We start from the raw sequence: 19,368 nt of genomic DNA, 5'->3' as shown, positions 1-19,368 counted from the left end.
TTAGCATATACAATTAACATACCAAAGTCTAAAGTTAATCAACATACTTTTCTTCTTCTGGAATGACGTAAGGACTTTACTCCAACAACTTCCTTCCCTAATTATTTATTTTCATGTATTTCGCTTCTCTTTTTTTGAACACTACAAGACTTCCTACAATCACTTTTTAATGATACACATATTTGTCACTTTCTCTGATCTATATTCTTTGTTGCATTCAGACCCTCCATACTGGATCACTATCTTTCTGTTTGGCCAAGTTTTTGACTGAAAATGTCTTTTATTTCACTCTTGGGTTTTTGTTTTTCATTTTTTTGTGCTTTTTCTCCCCAAGTCCCCCTCGCACATAGTTGTATATTTTAGTTGTGGGTCCTTCTAGTTGTGGCATGTAGGATGCTGCCTCAGCATGGCTTGATGAGCCATGCCATGTCTGCACCCAGGATTCGAACCGGCGAAACCCTGGGCCACCAAAGGGGAGCGTGCGAACTTTATCACTCGGCCATGGGGCCGGCCCACACTCTTGTTTTTGAAAGACAGTTTCATTGAGTACAGAATTCTGGGTTTACAGTTCATTTCTCTTAGCACTTTGAAGATGTATTTCACTGTCTTCAGGCATATACAGGTGCTGATGAGAAGGTGGCTGTCAATTCCATTGTCTTTCCTTTGGAGGTAATCTGTCTTTTCTTCCCAGATGCTTTTAAGATCTGTTCTGGGGTTTCACCATGATGTGTCTAGAAATAGACTTACTTATCCTGCTGGAACAGGATTACTAGAATATTGTAAACACTGTGATTAAAACCTGAGCCTTTATCTAATATGATCTTGGAAAGTGCTGTGACAGAAAACACCCCCTGCTAGGACTGAGACGATTCTTGGAGAGCCAGAAAGGTAGGGGCTCAGGCACTGATGGGGATGCTGATGAGGGTGCTGGACTGATTTGCTTTCAGTGACAGGGAGGCCCAGTCTCGGTAGAACACATATTCTCCAGCCCCACCTAAAGCTGGACCCAGTAGAGCCTCACTTCCCACCGTTGGAGGGACCCTGGATCTGAGGGCAAGAATGGTTAGGTGTCAGGGGCCCAAGCCCTCGTGAATACGGTGCTGGCGGCCCTCTGCAGAAGCCAGTGAGCATCAGCACAGCCGGGAAGGATCAGGTGTCCCATGGAGAAGCTGAGGCAGGGAAGCCCTGAACCAACCTGCTCTTTTTTCACTTTGAAGAACATGAGTGACCCGGCTGCTTTCCTTTGTAGCTAAAGAAAGAAACACTTCTTAGATCAAGTAAGCCAAATTCCTCTCATTTAGCAAAGAGTTTTATTCAAAAGCTTCTCAGCACCATCTGGTTGTCAGAAAGAATGGATATCACCTTTTCCTGCCCACCCGACGCCCAATTCCAAAGGCAGAAGTTAAAGCATTTGGCTAGAGCCCCCCCCCCCAATGATCATCGTTCAGATCATGATACGGTTTGGCTGTTCTCTCACCCCCCTTTCTCTAGGCCTCTACTTACCCTTGACTCAAGGAGGGCTGTGCTCCCCTACAATTTAGAACAATAGGAAGGAATCATGTCAGACGTGATCAACCTCCCATTCCTAGGTTATCAGAGGCACATGAAATTACCTTGAAAAAATTCAATTCAGCGACTGCCACGTAGGGAGGACAGTGACACTGTCGGGCAGCATGCAGTTTCGAGAGCTCAAATCTTAGGGTGACCCTCCCCCCACTCTACTCTAGGAACAAGGAGCATTAGGTCCATTTTCTCTCCACACACCTCGATTGCTCATCCTCTCCTGTCTTATTAAAACAAACACTGAACCAAATCTTTTTGACAAAGTTAAGACAAACAATTACATCTAATTAAAATGCTAAGAGGTCCTGAGCTGTTGGAGATGAGGAGAGTAGATAGTGTGACCCGATCTTTCCCCCCTTTTTTCTTTAAGAATATTTTGTTTCAGCATAAAGCACACTTTCCCGAAGAGGTTCCTGGAGGAGAAATCCAAGAGTCTGGCTGTGTCTTGTGAGAACACACAGTCACCTGTGTAACTTTGGCTTCAGTCCCTGGATCTGTCCTTTGCAGCTACTTCGGGTCCCAAGGGAGGAGGAAAGAGCTGGAGGCAATATCACTTGGCCAAAGCCCCCATGGGGTCCCAGGCTGGCAGGACAATGGGTTCCTGCTCTAGGACCGCTAGCACCTCTTCAGGGACATGCTTCCTGTCCACCACCACTTCGTAGACATATTCAGAGAACCACTCATCTGTCATGCACAGGTAACCTGGAGAAAAGAAGAGAAGCCTCATGAGGGCAAGGGCAAAGAGCAGAAACCCTACTAGCACAACAGAGAAGCCTTTTAAAAAAACTAACATTTGTCCGTGTTTTTAGCTTTCTCATCTAAAATCTCACTTAATCTAAGTCTTATTAGAAATTCTGTGAAGCAGACAGGACAGGCATGGCTATATTTTTACCAATTGGAAAAGTGGGGCTCGGAGTAACTAAGTGACGTGCCCAGGACACATGAGTGAGGTTCAGAGCTGGGCCCTGGACCTATGGCTGTTACCAGATCCTGGCTGTTCCGCTGCCCAGGCTGCCTCGATGAAGGTGAGTGGATGATCCCAGAAGGAGATGGAAATGCTCCTTGTTCATACAGCCACACGCAGGGGTTAACTCTAGGGTCAGAAGGGCAAGCATACCAGTTCCATTCTGACCTCACCCACCTTCTCAGGATCGCTGGCTGTTCTCCTTCCTTCCTCTCTACCATAAATTCCTACAACCAGCTAAACTGCTGGGGGAATCCTGCGGAGGCCATGTCATCATTCCCAGGTAGTCACTTATTTGCAGATGATACTGTGTGAGTCAAATGATAACACAGTCCTTGCTTTCCTGGGAGGAAATCTCTGAGGAGGATCAGGCAGAACTGGCAAACTGAGGCAGCTGCTCGGCCTCTCTTCCCCAGTAAGGCCCTGGCTTTATAGGTGTCTCTGGGGGTGGGACTGCAGAGAGGCACAGCTGTACTGACACCCCAGGCTGAGAGCTCATCTGACGGAAACAGTGTGGTATCATGAGGCATCCATCCTAGAAAACTGCCTCTTCCTATCTCTACCGGGACAACACAAATTCCCCTTCAGGAACATACTTCCAACAAACTTCAGCAAGGGGGAAGATGCTTCACCTGAACTACTGTTAACATAAAAAGCAAAGTAAGGTGATAAACTAAAGTGTGTGTATTTAAAACAAGAATGGGCCAGGGAGAGAGCACAGAGCACAAAAATGTGTACCTACACAGGGCACTGCAAGCAGGTACACATCTCAGGTCTCACAGGAAATAGCAATCATCATCATCATCATCATCATCATCACCATCATCTTACCATATCTGGCACCTACTACATACTAGAAACTTGAGTCATTTTTCTCTGAAAGTGTCTGTGCAAATCTAGGCCTGTGCTATTTCATTTCCCACTACACAGAACCAAGAGAAAGAAAGAAGATGGAGGTATTTCTGCCAACATGGTCCTCTAGTGCAGCAGTTCTCAAACTTCTTGGCCCCAAGACAAGACTGTATATTCTTAAAATTATTGAAGACGCCAAAAAGTTGTTTTACATTTTGTGGATTATACCTACTGATATTTACTGTATTAGAAATTAAAAGAGAAAGTTAAAAATATTAATTCATTTAAAAATAAGAATGAAAAATATGAATATAAATAATATATTTTTAGGAAAAAATAATTCTGTTCTCCAAAACAAAATAAATTTTAGTTAGAAAAGTGGCACTGTTTTACAATGTAATGTCTGGCTTCGCAGAAGATAGCTAAATTCTTTCCTCTGCTTCTGTGTTCCATCTGTCGCAATCTGTTGTTCTGGTTGTAGTAGATGAAGAAAATTGGTCTCACACAGATAGGCTGTTGGAGAAGGGAAGACCTTGCAGACCCCCTAAAAGGGTGCCAGGAACCTGCAGGGGTCCTCAGATCACACTCTGAGAACTGCTGTTCTAAAAGCAAGACTGATTTAAATAATTAAAAGGCAACATGATGGTAAGTCTAATGTTGTAAGCTAAATGGTGTGTCAGAAGTCATTTAACTTGAAAACACAGTTTGTTTGGTGAGGTCACCTACGCTCAATTCTTCCCTTCCCCTGTGAGAAGTCAAAGACAACACATCGTGACGTGGCACAGCATGTTTACCCTCACAGGAAAATGCCCTGGAACAGTGCTCCAGGGCTCTGACCAAGTCAGGTAATGGCACATATCCCTGTCCCCTGATGCCAGCCCCCGGATCCAGTGCTCCTCTTCTCAAGAGGAGATACAGGGAAGGAGAGAAGACAAACGCTGTGGCCTGCCCCATTTCTGGTTTCTGTCTTGATCATATACTCCAAAGTCCCTGACTTTGCTCCTGTCACTCAGTCAGGACCTGGCTCTTATCATCACCTACGCTACTGCCACTAAGTTCTAGCAACCAAAGCTTGCCCAGCTGAAGGGCCAATCAGTACCATTTCTTGCTGCACTCCAAGCGCTTCCTAAGAAAGTCAGCATCTGCCTTCCCAAAAAGGAGCTTTCAGAGGGCAGGAGACCAGACTGCTGAATACTACACCATTTAACATTAGTCATCCTTCCCGTACCATAATGCAGGCTGAACAAATCCTCAGAGCAGCTCTGGGCACTGAGGCAGGTGAAAGATAGAAGCAGATTCATGTAATAAAGTTCTGTGTCCTTACGACAATACTATCATCACACAATCAAATGAGTCTTCAAAGAATGCCCAGAGAAAATGGACAATAAGTACATCTACAATATCTTGTTCCAAAAGCAGATCAGATTAAGTCCTCACAAATTAAAACTCCTATCAATTCCAATCCACCCTTTCAGTGTCCCTGCCAAGAGGACCTGCCTTGATTAGTCTCTCTCTTCAGGATATGAGTTCTTTGGGGGCCCACAAAAACCCCCACAGTCTAGGTGGCTGCCAAGTAATTGCACCCTGAGTAGATAATGAACTTGCAGCTGCTGTAGCTGTTGATACTGTGTGTCTTGGAGTTTGACTGAGAAGATTAGGATCAGTACGTCTGAAACTCAAGCAAGTGCTGTGTAAAGGAGCAGCAAGTACGCAACGGGCAGGACGGAAGTGGCCATTTTGAATTGAGGAAAGTTGCAGCCACTAGCCTTTAAGCACCCTGGCCACTAAACAGGTGTCCACAAGCAAGAAGGGAAAGAAAAGAAGAACCTGCTCCAGGGATCCCCAGGTTACATTTAGGGAAACAACAGATAAACAGATAAACTCAGCTTTAGGAACTAAAGTGAAATTAAACTTTGTTTCAACTTTAACTCTTGTTTACATGCAAAGAGAAAGAAAGAAAATAAGTGAACAGTCTTTCAAAGCAACTGGCAATGTTTCTGTTATTTGTTAAATGAAAGCGTAGTATCTGTCTGTAAAGGGAAAAACAGCGTCTGCAGATACAGCTCTAGACTGGTTAGGCCAAATTCACTCACAAACAGAACAGTTCTGAATGGGTCAGTTTAAGGGAAAGAAGACCTTTACCTGAGAAAACAGTTTTCTGAAATCCTACCAGGGATCTAAGATTTAATCCTCTCAGACTAGAGTAAGGTGCCAAATATATCATTTATGAATTATATAGATTTTATATTTTTTGCTTTGTTCTGTGAAGTATTTCTCCTCACTAATACACTATTTATAATGAGGTTTTTCTTCTATTTAAAAAAAAGTGTAACAAAATCAAGTCATCTGTTCTGCTCTGATGGGTCTGTCTGGCAGCCTGGACCTAAGGAAGCCAGACCACCGAGGCCTCATTAAGTCACTATCAATCTTTCACCTCATGGTGACAACTCAGGACTGAAGAAAGGCTTCCAGAGAGGAAAGCAAAACCTCACTGACACTTGTCTCATGCTTCAAACTTCCTAAAAAATAGTGAGAAAGCACTCCTCAAAACCTTAGTCTTTTAAAATGAAGTTGTGAAGACTATGCAGCAACATGGAAAAACGTTTAAGTGATAAAAGTAAAGTATATGAAAACAGTATATCCTATATAACTACAGCTATGATACAAATCCAGACACACAGGGGGGAAAAACGAAAAAAGTAACAAAATGATAATTTTGTATCATGGGGTAGGTGATATCCCCCCCAAATTTCTGAAATGTTACACGGCTTTTTGACTCCCTAAAGACTACCCAAATAATTCACTCTCATTATAAAAACTTTGGAAACACAGGAGGAGGAAGATGAGAGGGAGAAGGAAGAGGAGCAGAAGGAGGAAGTGGTGGCTGAGAAGGACGACGAGACAAATATAAACTTAAAAGCTGCCTACAATCCCACCACCTCGGGATAAGCCCTGTTCAGATTTTACGTATATCCTTTGGCAGAGTTCCTACGTGCAGACTCTATACATTTAACACAAACAGGGCATCAGACATACTCTTTTATTACAAATTACCACACACACTGTTCTCCAATATTGCTCTTTCCACATTGACAAAAAACTACATCTATCTACACCATAATTTTTAAATGCTGAATTTGTATGAGTAAACCAGAATGTATTTCATCAATTTCCGACTGTTGGAATCTGGATTGTTTTTTCATGCTTAGAAACAACACTGCTATAAACATTTTTACAATTAAACCTTTGTTATATCCTTAATTATCCATTTAATTTCCTTATCTCTTCATCAATATTTGGTATGTATAATTAAAACTTTCTTTTTGGGTCCAATTTGAACTTTTGTGTGTGTGTGTTTGCTTGCTACTTACACTTTTCTTTGGTGAGGTGCCTGTTTGGGACATCTGCCTATTTTTAACTGGTGTATTTCCCTTTTTCATAGTGATCAATAACAGTACACTATTTATTTATACATTATGATGGTTGCAAACATTTTTCTATTATGTAATTTGCCTTTTAATTTAGTTTATGATGTCTTCTAGTCTGCTAAAATTTTTAATTTTAATGAAGTCAAATTTATCAATCTTTTCCTTTATGGCTTCTAATTTTGGTGTTATGCTTATAAACATTTTTCTGCTACTATAACAAAAAATAAATAAGAGAAAAAAGTAGGAAGAGTGGTAAGAAAACATTAGAAAAACAGTGTCACTGAAAAGCCCAGCACTCACTGAGGCCTTGGCACAGTCTAGTCTCCAATTACGAACACACAATTCAAACAGATCATTAAGTAGTGATTATCTGTCAACCACTTCTGTTAGGTACCCACTGTGTAAAGCATGCCCTAATATTTTACATTTGTATAGAGTATGTTGCAAATGTGCAAAATGATACAATCCCTATGGAATGGAGTTTGGAAATACCTAGAAAAATTTCAAATGCATTTACTCTTTTCACTAAGCAACACCATTTCTGGGACTTCATCCTATAGACACACAGGACCTGCATGCACATAATATTTACTTATTTGTGCACAGTAATAGCTAATACTTATTCAGCTCTTACTATGTGTCAGGCACTGTTCTCAGCATTTTACATGTATTAATTCAATGCAATATCGTTTGTAATAGTAAAAGACTGGAAACAACCCAAGATCCATTAGTAAGGGAACTGGTTAAATAAACTATGGCACATCCAGACAATGGAAGACAATGAAGCTGTACTGATGTGAGACTGATATGGAAACGCCTCCAAGACATGCTGTTAAGTGAAGTGAGAGCAAGATGCAGAGCAGGTATATGCATGCTACTTTGGTACACTAAAAAGCACTGGAAAGATACAAGAGAACTGAATAGAAACCAACTTGAAAGAAGGGGAGGGGAATAGAGTGGAGAGTGACGGAGATGGAAATAAAATCCTCTTTATACTTTTTTGTACTTTAATTTTGGAACAATGTAGTTTTGTTATTTATTAAGAATTACACTTTAGAAAACAAAACAAAAACACACACAAACCTGTTGGGAGCTTACACTTCACAATGAAATGTCACATCCACTAGGCTTGTTTTGATTTGAATCCTCACAACACTACGAGGCAGGCAGGGCTGCTATGAGCTGTCTAAAGTCACAGAGCCAGTAAGTAAAGCCCACACTCAAATTCAAGTCTTAACTTCAAATTCAGTCTTGTCCACGGGGCTCAGCTTCCTCCAACAGAGCACTCAGCAACAAGGAGACATGGCAGGTAGTTAGGGCTTCAGCAACAGATAACACAACAGCACGTAATCCAGCTCAAGCACCTAACTGTTTGGAGCCAATTCCATCTGCTCACACATCCCACATCAACAGTCATGTGCCCAGTTTTTGTGGGGTCCATTTATGAGGTATTTTATATCTTTAAATTAAAGAGATACCATGTGTTCTAAGTGCATATATTTAGAAGGAAGGAGAACAAGACGGGCTGGATGTTTAAAAAAAACAAGAGGAACACAACAAAAACCACCACTTACGAGACAGACATTTGGACAGTGTCTGAGAAGAGGCTTCTTTTTCCTCCAGAGCAAAGACCAAAGTCCAGCTATGTGGTGAGGACACATTCATGCTCCTGAACCTTCTACATAAGACAAGGGATACCCTTATAGCTGGATATTACCTGTGGCCTCTTTCAGAAACAAAGGTTAGAGAAGATACCATTTCCTTGGTAAATATTCCAGGAAAAAAGCAGAGGGAAAAGTGTGGTAGAGAAAGAGGTTGTTTGGGTTTGTGGGTTGTATTTTTTCAAACCATCAAACCACAACAAAGTTTAGTGAGCAGAAGTATACACTTCCTGAGGAAGTGCCCTCTGCTAAGGAGTCCAGAAGAAGCCTGTCCACCTCTGAGCTGAAGACAGAAGGCAACACACTACCCAGTCTGATCTCCCCTTTCCCTGGACCAGTGAGAACAATCCAGGCAAGTCTGAGAGTACACACAATCCTGCCAGGATCTCTGATGTTGGAGAGGAGAGGAAAACACAAATTCAGGTGTCAGCCAAGGGTCTGTTTTCCTGCCGAACTCAATGATTTTTCTCTGACCCCAAAACTATCACTACTCGTATTTGTTTCAGGCAAAGCCTGTTCTTTTTTTTTAAGATTTTATTTTTTCCTTTTTCTCCCCAAAGCCCCCCAGTACATGGTTGTGTATTTTTAGTTGTCGGTCCTTCTAGTTGTGGCATGTGGGATGCCACCTCCACATGGCTTGATCAGCGGTACCATGTCTGCACCCAGGATCCGAACCAGCAAAACCCTGGGCTGCCCAAGTGGAGGGTACCAACTTAACCACTCGGCCACGGGGCCAGCCCCAAGGCCTGCTTTTTGATCATTCCTCAAAAGCTCCATGGATAGCAGGCAACAATATTTCTTGGCCTCACTCCTTGGACCTTCCTGCAGCATGCTCCACATGCCAAAAGCTACCCTTCTCAGCTACCGTTTCCCTGGCTGACCTCCCACTTCCTTTCCAAAACAAGCCACAAGCCTAATACCTTTCCTAAAACTCCACTCACCCCTGAAGAATTGCTAAGGAGCCTTTACAGTTCCAATCACTCACCATCTCCCTTGCAGTTTATCCGCAATAATATTTTGCACTTATTCTGCGTTTTTGTTTTGCATATTTGTTCTTATAATAAATTTAAAACATCATATGGAGCAAGATTTACAGCATCAATGGTTCCAGCTTCAATTTTCCCAGCCCCCCGGCCAAGGACCTAGCATTTGAAGGAATTAAGCACTAAAATGTCACTGAGATGGCATAACAGGACAGTTGCGCTTCCACCCCCACTCCTCCTGAAGTTTCCAAAACCTGCCTTAAAGTCTAACCGCAAAGCCTTTCTCCTGGACTCATCTTCTGACTGCTCTGCTCTGCATCATTTACCACCAGGTTCTCCCTGACATCATCCAGTCCCTCGGCTTCTCCCTAACCCCACACCCATTTCAACAACCTCAGCTTCAATGTCTTCCTATTGTCTCCTCACTGAGGGGGTCCTCCCTGGTTCTTCTTTCTCTGTCACCTCCCTTCTCTGAGAAATCATCCTTTCTCTTGCTTTTCTCTGTCTGCTTTATCCTATATCTTACAGTCTGAAGAGCACACCACGAATGCCACTTCTGTCACATCACAGCCCTCTTCAGATCCCCTTCCTGTGTCATAAGTGAGTAAGTATAAATTCCTCTGAGGGTCCGAGACATTCATTCCCCCATGGTCTGTGCATGGTTCCCTGCATCCCATCAATAAATGTGAGGTGATGCTGTTGCTAATGGTTTTTCCTCAGCACTAAGTTTATTCACCTCCACTGCTTTCTCTCATGAAACTGAGTCATGCAACCAGTAACTGGGGATGTAGCTCAATGGTCACCCTAGGGTCCTGAATTCTTAGAAACCTGAAGCTAGAACCATGGACAAGGTAGACAGCCGTCCTCTAGAAGGGCCAGATTAAGGGACTTACATTCTTGTTCTCCTGCCTACATTCGTCCACAGATAACAACAGTAACAATGATAGCTAAGATTTTTGAGCACTTCTTACATGCTTGGCACAGTTCTCACAACAACCCCACGAGGTAGATGTGATTATTATCCCACCTTTATAGATGAAGAGAACCAAGGCTTAAGTGAGTTAAGTACCACGACCAAGGCTACGCGGCCGACTGGCGGAAGTGCTAGGACGTGGACCTGGGCTCCAGGCTCTATGCTTAACCTCTATCTTTCTCAAACAAATGCAAACACACCTTGGAGATAACCTGGTGAAAATAATAGATCCTCTCTACAGAGAAAGCAAATACACACACAAAAATCTCTATTAAATGTGAGAGGATTTCTCCCTGAAACTGATGCCTGGTTGCAGGTTAGGAGGAGCCTCTGTCCCATAGTTTGTTCCTCTCTCACAAACAGGAACCCTCTCCTAGTCACACACTTTGATAAGGAAGCAGCAGTCCATCTGAGAGCTCATGCTTCCTCTGTTCCACTCACATGCACTATTTTTTAGCTCGAGTCATGCAGACTCTTTGGTTAACAAAGATGAAGGATGAGAAGTCCCTCTAAAGGAACTCAGATACCCAGATTTGATGGTAGCAGCACTTTTCCTAAGCCTAGAGAGACATGAAAAACATGAGGTGACATGACAAATTTGTATCTTGGCCCTTTTCAGGAAATGAGAAGCCTCTGCTTCTAGTTCATATAATTTTCTCTTATTCCAGAGCAAGTTCAGCTCAATACTGTCCATAATTTATATTATCTGTGCTAGAAATCGAAAACTGAATCTCTAACAGATCTGCAAATAATCAGTTATCTTTCATCACTTAGTCCCCCCTTATCCATGAGTGATTCAGTCCAAGACCCTTAGTGGACGCCTTAAACTGCAGAGAGTACTGAGCTCTGTGTGTACCATGCTTTCCTACACATACCTACCCATGATAAAGTTTAATTTATAAATTAAGCACAGTTAAGAGATTAACAATAACAATTATAACAATATACTGTAATAAAAGTCATGTGAATGTGGTCTCTCTCTCTCAAAACATCTCATTGTACTGTACTCACCTTTCTTCTTCCTGTGAGGATGTGATGATGATACAATGCCTATGTGATGAGATGAAGTGAGGTGAATGATTTCATAATGCTACTCAGAACAGCACGCAATTTAAAACTTACAAATTGTTTATTTCTGCAATTTTTCATTTAATATTTTTGGACCACAGTTCGACCAGACAACTGAGACCATGGAAAGCAAAACCACAGATAAGGGGGACTATTATAATCATATTTTTAGGGAAGTGACCTGAGTAAAATTAAGAAATCTGAATTCCAGCTCCATCTCTGACACTGTGCAACTCAAATAAGCTGAAACCTTTCAATACATTTTCATTTTTTCCACATAAAACAGAGGTATAATCACTGGCATTCACATCCTCAGTTACTCTATCTTGATGCCATGAGGAAAAATAAACACAAATACATGAGCAAATTAAATTCTTAGGAAGCAAGATGCTATGAACTCTACGTCCTGAGTACCTCTGACAGAAATATGGAATAGTCACTAAACTCTTTAGAGTTATAAAACAGGAAACAGTTTGAACAACACTTTCATACACTATTTCATCTGAGGGCTGTAAAACTATAGGACCTCATAAGGCAACAGTAATTACCCATGTTACTGCTAAGGGAAACGCAAAACCATAAGGAGTTAAATTACTCCACAGCATCTAACTGTCTCTCCTGGTTCAACAATATATACAACGTTCTATGAGGAATACGCTGAATTTTGTGCCTAGCTTTGGACACCCTGTCTCCAAAACCACACGGGGTAGGCTGACTGGTGAGGCAATTAAAGGCCATACTGATGGATTTAAGGAAACAAAAGTCCACATATAATCTGAATCAGCCACGTAAGTTTCTTTCCAGATTAATCTCTAAGATGCCAAAGACTCTTCAACTGAAATCATCAAGAGACTCCCTTTCAGGAGGAAGTCTGGAAATTTTACTAAAATGAATTCAGGAACAAAGAGGTTCATTTGTAAGAAAAGATGAAGAACGTAGGTTAAAAACAATTTCACACGTTCATGTATCTTAAAGGCACAAAAGCAAACTGAAAAATGAAAAACTAATCTTGGTTCAAAATGAAAATCAAGAAAGAGAGAATTTTTTAAAAATAAAGATTTTCCTTCAATGACCATAACAGAATTTGAAAATATTCCTCCTACCCTCACTTAAAAGTTATATTACTTAGCATATTAAAAAACTAGACTAAACAAGCATTAAGAACTGTGCTATGACAATTCCACATTCACAGCTCTGCTGTAGCAGACTTCAGAACTGGAATACCATCCCATGACTAAGTGAACCGATCATAAAGAAGTAAAGTTTCCTAATAAGACTGGTTCATTAGGGAGAGCGTCCAAGAATTTAATTTACCGACTGTCAAAAACACTTTGTTACACGCATGGTAGAATTCGGACAACCAGTGACGATGGGAGATGGGCACGTGGGGATTCCTTAATTCTATTCAGTCCACTTTATACATGTTCAAAATTGTTCATGATAAAAAAGTTAAGAAAAAACCAGAAAAACATGTTATAAAGCAGCATGAACAAAATAATTCTGGTAAATTTTGGGAGGTTACATACAGTTTTTACTTGCCCAACTCACAGTATGCTAACTTTGGACACAAACCCTCACAGAATGCCTCATCCCTCCCTCCTCATCCGGACTCCCAGCCATTACGGTGCCGTACGAGCCCTGTCTCCTGACATCGGACACTTACAAGATGCCTCCAGATCCTTTTTACAGTTTTGTGTCCCCTCAGCAACTAGCTTCTGATCACCAAAGATCGAAATTGATCTGTTATTTCCATGAGTGGACTAGATGCTACTAGAAGAGAGAAGCTGAGAGGAAGCAAAGTTTAGTGGTTAAGAAAACAGGCTCTACTGTCAGCCGGTCTAGGTTATAATTCTGGCTCTGTCTCTTTAGATCACTTTAGATAATTTCTTAATCACGTAAAGATAGTTTCTCAGATGAATTTCTGACTAAGAGCGAGAAGCACCAATGGTTATCTCCCCTATTTTAAATTCTTAAATAGTGTACAAACTATTTACCGTAACAAGCCTATCAACATTTCAAAATGAAAGACAATTTAACAAGTCCCAAGGTCTGTTCCCCCATCCAACTGTGAAATCCATTTCTGATATGACCCACAAACAAGGCAAAAATGCACAGTCAAGTATTCCAAGAAGCTGAGGAGAAAAGAAAGCCATGTTGGTTGTACAACATGTTAGATATGCATCCAATTTTCAGTCCAGCTGACTACTAGAATTCATCAACATGAAGTAACTCAACGAGTCCAGGAAGACAAGAATTAATTTCCCCTTTTATGTCTCCTATAGTCAGAAGGAACCTTTGCCCATTTGGGGAAATGGTCAGGTTATTTGATTTATTTAGCAATTTCTGTGCAGGAAAGGCCATGAACATGACCAATGGGCAAGACCAAAGCCAGGACTGGGCAGAGTGCAAGGGCAGCCTGCCCAGGTATCTGGGTTCCGTTTACCTCCAACTTGTATTATCAACAGTGCTTTTTCAGAAACCATCAAATTTAACAGGAAGAAATCCCAAAGAGAATACTAACAAACTGTTAACAATGTTATCTACAGAAACAAAATCCCAGCAATGCTGTTTAAGGCTGTCACATCTCCCAAGAGAGCACAAACAGAAGCTCTGCCTCAGAGGTGCCAGCCAATGCCCATCAGGATGACAGACAGAAGGGCCCTGCTGGGGTAAACACACATCACCAGCATAATAACATACACACTCTCCTAAGGTCAGACCAAGTGTGCCAACTAAATTAGATCATGTTTTCTTTTCCTTCCTTCCTGTTAAGTCAGAAAGAACATTACCAAGAAATACATGAGAATAATTTATTTTGGCTATGAATGAACTATTTTCCACCCCCACTCAGTTCAATTTCTTATCTGTTGGCTCTCCACTGAAATGCTTTGCTCTGTATAATCTCAGGCATTTTAGTTATTTGAGAACAACAAAAAAAGTCAGTTTAATCTTAACTAGATAGCTGATTTCACTTGGAACGATTACAGGCAGATCACAGGGATCAAGACCCCCAGCTCTCTCAACACAGTAACGCAATGAGTAAGTCAGCAGAAGGAAAACTTTTACTGAGTAGGAGTAAAGAGGTACAGCTGAACGGGAAAAAAATAGCAAAGTGGCCGAGAATCCTCTTTAAGAGTATATATTTAGGCTCAAAGTGATAAAGACAATAATTCATACTACACAAAACACACAGCATTTGCCTAACAAGTGTACATACTCTCTTAAATGGATATCACTACTATCTACAAACTCAACGACTGTTACAGATAGAAAATATCACTGAAGCAAGCCAGTGGATCCAGGCTTGTCCAAACAAACCAAAACTCCAGTTCTTTTCCTAGACATTCACCTTTATGATAACAAACCCAATTACAGGGATCAAATTAGGTCAAAAATGAATCAGAAGCTACAGATGTTCATCTGAAGCAATATCTTATGTTTTACAATGTTACTAATATCAAATCCTTCCAATTCAAGACAAGCTATTGCCTTGCATCCATTTCACCAATTTACAGATATAATTGAACTGAGAGTTATTTTTAATCTTTCTGCTACCTTTAAGGTTTATGCCCCTCTCTACCTGATCCCAACATGTATTTGTCTTAAAATGAAATTCATCTTATAAGAAATAACTAATTAAAAAATATGTTGCATTTTAATTCATAATAGTTAATTTAACAAGCACCCCATAATCACAGAACAATAATAGAATTCACAGAAGGGGGACATGTAACTACCTGACAATGAACAGAAATGAACTAACAGTGTTTTTATTTGTTTATATATAAACCCTGAGCTGCTGAGTTTCACCACAGGATCCCAGGGATAGTTGGCCAAAATCCACCAATGATCATTTTATGAGGGATTAAAAGACTTAGAACAAAAGATTAAATGAGAGATGCAACAGGCAAAGAGTTGCTGAGATCTCTATTTTCTTTTTAAGAAAATTTCTGGCTTATTTCTGCTTGGGTGAGATGTATGCTTAAGTTTGAGTCCAAGTATCCGGGTATCCCATAGCTTCCCTACCTACTTCCTCCTAGTCTTTCTGTTTTCTTTTTTTTTTTTTTCTGCTTTATCTTCCCAAACCCACCCCGTACATAGTTGTATATCTTAGTTGCAGGTCATTCTAGTTGTGGGATGTGGGACGCTGCCTCAACATGGCCTGACGAGCGGTGCCATGTCCGCGCCCAGGATCCGAACCGTGGGCCACCGCAGCGGAGCGTGCGAACTTTACCACTCGGCCACAGAGCCAGCCCCTTGGTTTCTTTTTCTTTTCTCTTTTTTTTTGAGGAAGACTGGCCCTGAGCTAACATCCGTGCCCATCTTCCTCTACTTTATATGTGTGACGCCTGCCACAGCATGGCTTGATAAGTGGTGCGTAGATCTGTGGCCAGGATCCAAACCAGCGAACCCTGGGCCGCTAAAGCAGAGTGCATGAACTTAACCACTGCACCACTGGGCTGGCCCTCCCCGTCTCTTAAGTAGTCTAGTGAGCTGTGGTTAATGTTCTTTTCTCAGCCAGAATCCACTGGCTAAGGGTAAGGAGTGTGGACTCCAGAACAGAGCTATTACAAAATGACACAGCACACACGCAAATACAGGCTTATGTGCATAACACTCTATGGCAGTTGCTGCTTTTGGTTTGAAACCTTAAAAATTAAAGAATAAAACCTCCTTAAAAGGCTTTTTAATCCACTATGAAAAACAGTCTTTAAAAATACGGCCTCAAAAATTTGCAGGAATATACCCTAAAGTGTTAATCAATTGAGATCTCTGGGGTGGTAGGATTATTAGAGATTTTTATTGTCCTCTTTTTGCTTATCTCTATTTTTTATTTTTCTACAACTCATATATTACCTGTTTTTTTTAGCCTAATTTACTTATGACTGCTGCCTGGGTTTTGATTTGTCAGAATAAAACAGTTCTAAACAGTAACCAAAGCATTCTTTTCCTCTTTAAACTTCACAACTTCTAAGGAGTCTCCAATAAATGCCTCAAGTTTTGCCAATCCCTTTGTCCCTCAGAAGGCTTCTGCCCAGTGCAGTAAATGAAAATGCGCTAAATGCTACATAGCAAACATCCTAGCAAATGGCACTCAAACTTCTCACTGGCCAAGTAGTTCAGGCACAAAGAGGTCTAGTAGGGCCAGCCTGGTTTGGAACGAATGCCAGCACATATTGGGCTTAGAGGCAACTTGGCAGTTCAGGCATACCATGCAGGTCACTGGGATTCTGGGGGCAAACCAGATTCTCACATTTTTCTCTAGAACAGTCTAGTTGATAGGACCACCACTAAAAATGCCCCAACTACTGCAGCTTTCTACCCATAATTCTTAGGAAGCAGAGACCCTGTCACCCTTAGTACTACGAGATTAAGCTCACCTTTGTGGCCATGGTCTTCACCCCATGAATTCTCCACTCTCCATTTCACAAATGCACCATCCTGATCATCCTGCAAAAGAGTGGACAACAGTGTACAGTCTGCAACGAGATCCCTCCTGCTGAGGTGTCACAGAATTTTAGCTCTTCTTTAGCCATTCAGAAGAAACAGTCTTCTGCATACAAACGTGATATGCATGATCAGGACCACACATGTTCTTCTATAACTAATGAAATACTCGAATAGAACTGGAGTCTGAATCTCCTGGGGTAAAAATGCAATAAACCTAGCAAAGCAGTAAATACTATTTTCTCCTTTACATTATATTATATACAAAAAATAAGCATATTAAAATGCTTCTTGGCTAAGAAAAATGAAACATCAAATTACTAAAAGCAGTGAACACGACTGAAACCAGGGTCTCTGGTTTTTAATCAATCAATGTTCTTTGCAAAGGCATCCCACTGTATTTATTTTAGAAATAATTCTAAGACCTGGTCACAGCCCAAAGACAAAAACAAACACATTCTCATCATACTGCCTAATTTTCTACTTAGGAGAACCAAGTAATGATACTCTGCAAACGTGTTCTTTCACTGATTCAGTTACACAAATGTTGAATTTAATAGAGACTGAAAGGCAAAGCAAAAGCAGAAAGACTATTTTCATAAAACAAAACCCGAGCAATTCTACTGTTCTCCCTCTTCCATCTTCCTTAATAAAATATGCTCAATTTTCATCTTCTTAAAGGGAAATGCAATTCATCATGATAAGCTTCATTTAGTCTTTACTACAGTGACACAGAGAGGGACAATACGAACGCTCCATTTGGGAAAAGACTTTTCTCTTCCATGTTTACCCAGGCATTTGCTGATGTCAAAACAACTCAGATCTTTGTAGCATAAGAAGAGGCTGGCCCCTGAATTATCTCCTAATGATTTCATCTGTCAACTCCCACTGGCATTAACTGCATGAGAGTCATCTACAGGGGATTTGACTTTACTCTTGGCAGTCTTCTTGGATCTCAGTAATTTTCAGTCTCAGAAATAGCCATCAATCAAACTCATAAGTTTCAAACACCCTCGTCTGTACTACTCCTTACTCTTAGCCCCAGGTACCTTCAAAACCATATCACTGAACTATACATTCTGGGGCTAGCCTATTAAATGTCTGTTTTGGTTTTTTACTCCCCTCATTTTAGTCCATCTTTACTTTCCTTTTAAATATCACTCTCAGAATCTATATCACCCAAGGTCATTTATTACTATAAGTAAGAAAATGTTTCCCCTTCTTTCCCTTTGCCAATGAATTCTTGCATGACCTGGATCAGGCTGCTCTCTGTGTTGTCTACAAACCTAGAATAATACCTGGACCTCTGTCATAGGGACTCCAAGAAACCAGCAACGAAAAAGAATATCCCAGAATATAGCTGCTAGCATTTATCTCTACATAATCATTCAAAAGCAGTGCAAACTAGTTTTAGTGGTTAAAAACTTAAAGTGGAAGGAAGAGAAAAATCTCACTATACAATTCCAGTTATCATAATATAAATTCTGCTTTACGCTACTAGTATGGAAGGTAGCTCCATTTCCTTCAGGAAAAAATGGCACGTTAATAAACCATGCCAACCAGACAATGGAAGTTCCAGAGAAAATGACCTGGAATATGTATGATTTTTAGTTCTGAAGAAGAGGAATACTCTATAACAGAGACAGAAAAAGATAAAAAGCCAAACCTCTCTTGGAAATTATAAGGTTTGTGGTTTGTAATAATCTTCTAAATAGTTTAAAAGCTTAACTTTAAGGAGTTTTAGTTATAAATCTACTGAATTTTACATTATAGTAGGCCCAAACACATGACTATGAACAACTTAGTATTTTATCCTAGGTATTTTAGTAGTATTTTATTTACTTTACTATTTTACTTTATTATTTATAGTATTTTGTGAACAGTTCCTTCTAATGTTTTGCTTCTAATGTCAAGGTGGTCATTCTGTGACTTTCTTTCCAGTAATTAGACCGGCAAGAAAAAGAACATTTTTGCTTGGGGTGGTAAAGAATTAAAGTAGTTTGAAGTCTTTTCTTCATTATGATCCCTGAGCACAGGAATAAAATATCCATTCTACAGCCTAGAAATGGGGAGGCTTATTTGTGAAAGATAAAATTTCAGTTGTTTCCAACACTGTGTCCTAGAAATAGTGATATTACCATTCAGAGTATTTCACAGGAAATTCAAAATACTTTACACCCAATTTCCTGAAACTCTGCATAAATCCCGTAATGGGCATGGAGTCCACAAATTACTGTTACTGACATTTTACTGTAGAACAATCTGAATGACAAATGAAAGGAAGGTAAGTCTGAACATAAGTCATCAAGATATGAACACTTTCAGAGAACATTTTAATTCCTCATTAAACAGAAGTTATCTTCTCCCAAGTTCCCTTGCTGACCTCTCTTCACAACAAGAACTTCCAAAGTGATAGAAAAGCAGTTAC

The 19,368-nt window shown here is 40.6% G+C and overlaps 1 protein-coding gene across 2 annotated transcripts in view; it reads right to left on the bottom strand.

Annotated features, from left to right (window-relative positions):
• Positions 1-1,291: 1,291 nt before the first annotated feature.
• BLMH (bleomycin hydrolase) overlaps positions 1,292-19,368 on the bottom strand; it is a 44,666-nt gene continuing 26,589 nt past the window's right edge. Inside the window, exons 11-13 of one of the 2 annotated variants that reach the window (XM_014827023.3) lie at positions 16,874-16,943; positions 11,436-11,474; positions 1,292-2,265 (exon numbers count right to left, since the gene is read on the bottom strand). In XM_014827023.3, the coding sequence (XP_014682509.2) occupies positions 2,114-2,265; positions 11,436-11,474; positions 16,874-16,943 (261 nt within the window). In that variant the 3' untranslated portion in view covers positions 1,292-2,113. The remainder of the gene's footprint in view (positions 2,266-11,435; positions 11,475-16,873; positions 16,944-19,368) is intronic. The other variant, XM_014827024.3, reaches the window with a different exon arrangement.

The sequence above is a fragment of the Equus asinus genome, chromosome 13 (assembly GCF_041296235.1).
Source record: "Equus asinus isolate D_3611 breed Donkey chromosome 13, EquAss-T2T_v2, whole genome shotgun sequence".
In the NCBI taxonomy this organism is placed as follows: Eukaryota; Metazoa; Chordata; class Mammalia; order Perissodactyla; family Equidae; genus Equus; species Equus asinus.
Note: the sequence above shows the minus strand (reverse complement) of the source record. Positions and strands in the feature narration are given on the sequence as shown.